The 5,862-nt window shown below is 49.0% G+C and overlaps 1 protein-coding gene across 1 annotated transcript; it reads left to right on the top strand.

Moving 5' to 3' along the window:
* Positions 1-1,174: 1,174 nt before the first annotated feature.
* On the top strand, positions 1,175-5,582 carry LOC139640768 (serine-rich adhesin for platelets-like; the record flags this gene model as incomplete). Its single annotated transcript, XM_071514945.1, has 3 exons — positions 1,175-2,512; positions 2,595-3,092; positions 5,333-5,582. Coding segments are annotated over exons 1-3 (2,086 nt in total), but the record flags the coding sequence as incomplete, so codon positions are not given.
* Between the last annotated feature and the right edge of the window lie 280 nt (positions 5,583-5,862).

Genomic DNA, 5,862 nt, shown 5'->3' with positions numbered 1-5,862 from the left:
TTTTATCCTGCAGGGGGCAGCATTTCTTGACTCTTGTACCATAGAAGCATATTTGATTCATAAAATAACATGAAGCTTTATTGATCCCCATGGGGAACCTGGATTGTTTCAGCAGCAAAAGTAATATGAGTCAGCAGGGAAAAAGGAAAAAAACAAACACAAGCAGAAAAATAGAATATAAAATGAGCAATAAAAACACTAAAACAATAAAATAGAATATAAACAATTGTGCTGTTGTATAAACATATGCAGCTGACTAATTTAACATACATTAAGAAGACTGTATGGGTGGAAAGTATGGAAAAGTATTGATTATTGACATATATGGATACACTTATAGGTGTTTTATAGGTGTTACTGCTTACTTAAATATGGATCACTAAATATGAAACATTCTATATAAGTATGAATGTGAATATATATGAATATGAGCTATTAAAATCTAAAAATATCAATGTATGAAATAGTGGAACCATTATGGAAAGTATCATTATGCAGTATATTACAATATGTCCTTTACTTACATGTCCCTGTACATCAACCCATTGATTGACACTGTTAAGTTGGGTTATTAAATGTAGAAGTTGAAACTTTTCTTCCTTTCTTCTTGTTGTTTTGCAGATGTTTTCAACAGCGGAGTCCTGAAAATGTGGCCTCTCCTCTTCACGGAAGATACAAGGACTAGCTGAAGGGCCCTTATAAGCGCGTACTATTCTGAGCACTTCTGTACTCGCTTAAGGACACGACTACCCTGACTACCCTTTCGAAAATACTAAAACATACTTGTTCAATGACGTTCCAAGTGTATGACTGGATGGACAGCAGCTCTATTACATAGCTATCATCTAAACATGGATAGAAGGGCATAGAAATAGTGAAACGACATACAACCGGCCTACAGGGAATGGATTTGTAATAGGAACAGTCAGGACATTATATTGAATGTCACAAAGGAGCTATAACATTGCACAAATGAGTTTATCTGAGAGTGTCAGCGATAAAGTTCAAATTATAGTTCTGTAAAGAGTGTCGTTCATTGTTCCTCTGTCCCTCACAACCAAACACAGAAAGCCAACAATGGATAATCAGTATAAGTAAAAACCTGTATATTATATCACAAGAGAGTTACATCATTGTATAGAGGAGTTTTCCAGGAGCAACTCCCCACCCAGAGATGAGTGTTTCTCAGCCCGGCGAGAGCTTCCCTGTCGGGGGGAAGAGCGGGTCCGCCATGAGGCTCCCCCTCCATGGCGCTGGAGACCAGAATGGGAACGCGTTCCCGGTTTCCTCTTCCTCCTCCTCCTCCTCCTCTTCCTCCTCCTGTCTGGGCGAGTCGTCCCCGGATTCGCTGCGGAGTCTGAGCAGCCTCAGCGGCGGCCGGACCGACAGCCCGCTGGATTACGACATGTTTGAGGTCACCGTGACGACGACGGTGATGACCACAACCGACAAAATGACGGACGCGGCGATTCCGAAGTGGCTGCCAGAAGAAGAGAATAAAGAGGATGACAATGATGACGATGCCTCGGTGGGAAAGCTAGAAACGGCGATAGAGCTATCAGAATCCAACGACAACTCTGTGTCGGTATATCTGGACGCCAACAGCGGAGAATACCACCAAGACACCTGGAACGACAACGACGACAACCTCACGCTGGCCCTTTCCCTGACCGCAAACAGCGGTAGCCGTGGCAACGATGACCTCAGCAGTGGAAGCAGCGTTGGGAGAAGGCACGGTTCCTCAGCTTCCGACTCGGACGCTACGGAAATCCCTGCTGATGATGACGACGATGAAGAGGAATCGCTGTTTCTGTCGGTGAGCTCGGACATGGCTCTGCGGAGGACCAGCGTGACCCTGACGAGCTCGACCGGTCAGCCCGGCGAAGGCCTCTCGATCCCGGGTGGCTCCGATGCGACCTCCCCTTGCGCTGCCACCGCCTTCATCGCGAAACCCACCGAGAGCGCCGCTGCCGTCCCGCTGCCAGACGGGAGGCAGAGCCCCGGTGGAGCGCCCCAGACGACGGAGCTCCAGAGAGAGGGGGCTGAACCAGCGGGTGTACCCGATGACGAGACGCCAGAGCTCGGGTTGGAAGGGCCTGAGGTGGCCTGTCTCGTGGATCCACCTACTGAAAGCCAAGAACCAGACGCAGTGGTAAATAATGATGTTACCACCGACCATACCATCCAAAATATGACAGAGCCTCCTGCTTCTGAAGACATTAGCGAGACCGCGCAGGTATCATCTGCTTCCTCCTCCACCGATCCAGTTCCAGATGCCAAGGAGTTGAAATCTCCTCCTCGGGAAGTAGAAAGATGCCAGACCAGTCAACCATCCAGAGCAGCAAAAACCAAGCCAACCACTGCCAATTCGGCTGTTACCAAGACAGTGGCCTCCACAGCAACCAAACCATCCAGTCTGGAGGCAAAGAGAGTTCCCAAGCAGGACCTAAAGAACGTCAAGGCTAAAATTGCATCAAGGCCCACCCCTTCCACACCTAAAACATCCAGCCAGGTACTGTGCTCTGTTACTAAAAATCTTATATGTATAGTATTATATAGCTGTAATTTCTGAACCTCTCTCTTCTACTCTGCAGAACAAATCTGCTCCAGCCAATGGGAAGAGGGCTGTTCCTAGGAAGGAGGAAGTCCAGACCGGGGATGGGGGCAAAAGGCAAAGGTCTTCAGCAGGTCAGGCCAAAACGGTCGCGGTGCCGAAACCCATCCGAAGCCGAAACGCCAACCCCCGCGACCTCAAAGCCAGCCAGAAGCCAGAGGCCAAAGACTCTGCCCAGTCGGAGCAAAAGAGGAAGAGTGCGGTCGTTAATGGGACACTTTCTACTTCCACAAGCTCTCTAGGGTCCGAAGTGGCTGAGGAAGGACCCCTGGACACACCCAGGAAGGCTGTCCACGAGATGCCTGGTGTAGATGGAGTAGGAGAAGGGGGCGCGGCTACAGGAGGTGGTACAAAAGATCCGAATGAAGGAGCTTCTGAGGAGCCTGTGAAGGACCGTAGGGAGGCTACTAAGGAGGGCACTTCTCGAGAGGGCTTAATGACAGAGGCTGCTGTGAAGAAACCAAGGAATCATGGCACGGTGAGTATTGTTTGCCTGTGTGAGTTTAAACTGAGCTCCGCTGCCTTCAGGCCTACATGTTAAGTTGCAGTTGACATGTGAGATTAATGTCATGTAGCATACAAATGTCAGAGAGGACAGAGAGACGGATCTAGCTTGAGATTTAGGTTTTGTAACATAAGCATTTTTCAAGAGATATCTGTTGCATTAGGTCCATCCAGTAGTACTAAAAGCATCTGCCCTGCTGAAGTGTCCTCGAGCAAGACTCTGAATCCCTTTCAGCTCCTGGTGCTGGGCCTGACCTTTGACCTCCCTGTGGAAGGGGCAAGAGAACGGAGAATTTCCCCTTTGCGGATCAGTATCACAAAGAAATCAATGGTAAATCAATCGTGAAAGTCATAAATCATCTCCAGTGTGGTTATTACTTGGTAAGAGTTCAGGTTGTTACAAAACTTTTGAGATTGACCTTTAAGTTCCTGCTTTGCAACCACGGTATGTGCTCAAGCAGGGCATACTGGAGTTTAACGTCAGGCAGGTCATTAAACAAAGGCAGGTAGGATGCCACATATGCAAGGTACAGTTAAAGACTAGTAACATATCGGAATAATAGACTGACCCAAATCTGCCTTTTGTCATCTGACAGTGACCTTTAGTTGGCTGATGCCTTAGGATGAGCTGTTGTTCACCCATCACTAACATACGCAGGAGAAACAAAACCAGAATGTACCTTCTGACAGTGATGTGTAGCGTGCAAGGTGTTTTAAACAGAGGGAGTGGTAGCTGTATGGTACAGCAGCCTGTGTTTGGTATGTGTGTTTAAAGTATCCAGTAAAGTGACAGGTTTAAAAACCTGTCCCAGCGTATTCTCTCATCGGCCGCCTGAGGGGCTGTCTCAGCACAGGGTGTGCTTAAAACAGGTCACCCATGTGTTACATACATACAGTGTCTTGTACATGTACATTAGAGAAAAATGTGGGCGAAGCTGCTTTTGGATGACAAGCTGTGTATTTCTCCCTTCAGGCTTTATTCCGTAAAAGCTGCGATTCAGGGTCAATCCCATCCATGATGAATACGATATTCTCCTCTATAGCGGCTCAATATGTTGCACGTGTGTCACGAGGTGTAGGTTTAACATGGAGATCTACCTCAAAGTCTACCATAATCTGCATCTCTGCATGATTGATGTGCTGTTGCAAGAAAATCCACGATTTACTTCTACTTTCACAATGTCTCTGCTGCCATCCTGTGACATCTCATCTTGTCGAGCGCGGCTTCTGCTCGGCCCAGTCGAGCTGCCAGCTAGCATGTCAACACATGATTGAGTGTGTATTGGTATGCACGCTACAGTAATCCTCGGGCTCAGCCTTTTGGCTTGGCTGAAATGTCAAGGAGGCTATTAGCTACAAGAACACCCCGAAGCGTTTCACCTCTTCTGCATAAGCTCTGCGTTTGCTGCTGTGTGCTTTTGGGTGAGGAGGTGGAGGTGGAGGTGGAGGTGGAGGTGGAGGTGGAGGTGGAGGTGGAAGGGTCAAAGTGATTGTGAATGACAGCATAAGCGCATCAAATCCAGAAATTGTCTGGGAATGTGCACCGTTAACGCAGGTTGAATGGATTTGTGAACATGCTGTCGAGGAAAAAGTTCCATAAATTCAGAAAGAAAGAAAAAATCCATCTTACATTGGTTCCAAAAACCAGAACAAGTTTGACAGATGACACATTTTTGCCGTACTTTGCCGAGTCTCTGCCTGCTCTCCTAAAACAAGTAGCTGAGCGTTCATAAGCGAGAACGGTTTCTAAAAGTTGAGTCTTTTCCCTGAAAAGACTGAGACAGACGCCAGACCCCTCGTCCACAAACTCACTCCATGTGTGCTAGTGTTTATAGAGCAGGAGAGAGGGAGGAACGAGAGGGAGGGGGGGTGGGGGGGGGGGGGGGGGGGGGGGGGATTGACTCCCAAGGGGAATGTAGAACACAATAGCAACATTTTTTTTCTTTACCCCTCTTCTGGTTGCAGCACACTCCCAATTTTCCCTCCTCCCTCTCTTTCCTTCTCTCTCTCTCTTCCTCCTCCCCCTCTGTCTTAACACACTCTCTCTCCCTCACACTCCTCCCCTCTGCTCCTTCACCGCCTTCCCCTCGCCTTTCCCCAGTCCACATTTCTGACTCGGAGCGGGGAATGGCTAACACCATGGTCTCGGTGCGCAGCTCCGAGCTGGGGCCCCTCGGCTGGGACGCCGTCACTAAACGCCAGCTCTTCCTACAGAAAGTCTCCTCCAAGCTGGGGCCCGGTGCCAGGCCGCCGGGCAAAGGCGCCAGAGGGGACAGGGGGGCCTCGGGAGCGAGCTGCGCCTCGGGACCCGCGCCGCCTCCAGGCTCAGGGACCCGACCTCCGGGGCAGGAGAGCCCCGGGCCCAGGCAAGCCCAGAACGATGGCTCCACGTCAGGGAAGGACGGACAGAGCGCCGGGGGTGGATCTCCAACGAGACCAAGACAGAGCCAAAGTCAAAGCCTGGGTGAGTAAATATAGTCTCTTATTCTCTGTCTATAGAAATGAGACTAGACTGACAGACAGACAGGCATGCTCTATTTCAGAACAGGCATATAGACTGTATGAAAACTGAAATGTAAACACAGGAAGGCACGTTGCACATGTACATGCAGCCACATGGCATGTATGGCTACACTGCTTACCAACACACTTCTCAAGTGTTGGAGATAGACTTCAATCTCTCTCTCTCTCTCTCTCTCTCTCTCTCTCTCTCTCTCTCTCTCTCTCTCTCTCTCTCTCTCTCC

The sequence above is a fragment of the Centroberyx affinis genome, unplaced genomic scaffold, assembly GCF_046629955.1.
Source record: "Centroberyx affinis isolate AG114_WGS23_722 - 3 ecotype Tasmania unplaced genomic scaffold, CSIRO-AGI_Caff_v1 ptg010569l_1, whole genome shotgun sequence".
In the NCBI taxonomy this organism is placed as follows: domain Eukaryota; kingdom Metazoa; phylum Chordata; class Actinopteri; order Beryciformes; family Berycidae; genus Centroberyx; species Centroberyx affinis.
This window is presented reverse-complemented; position numbering and strand designations above follow the sequence as displayed.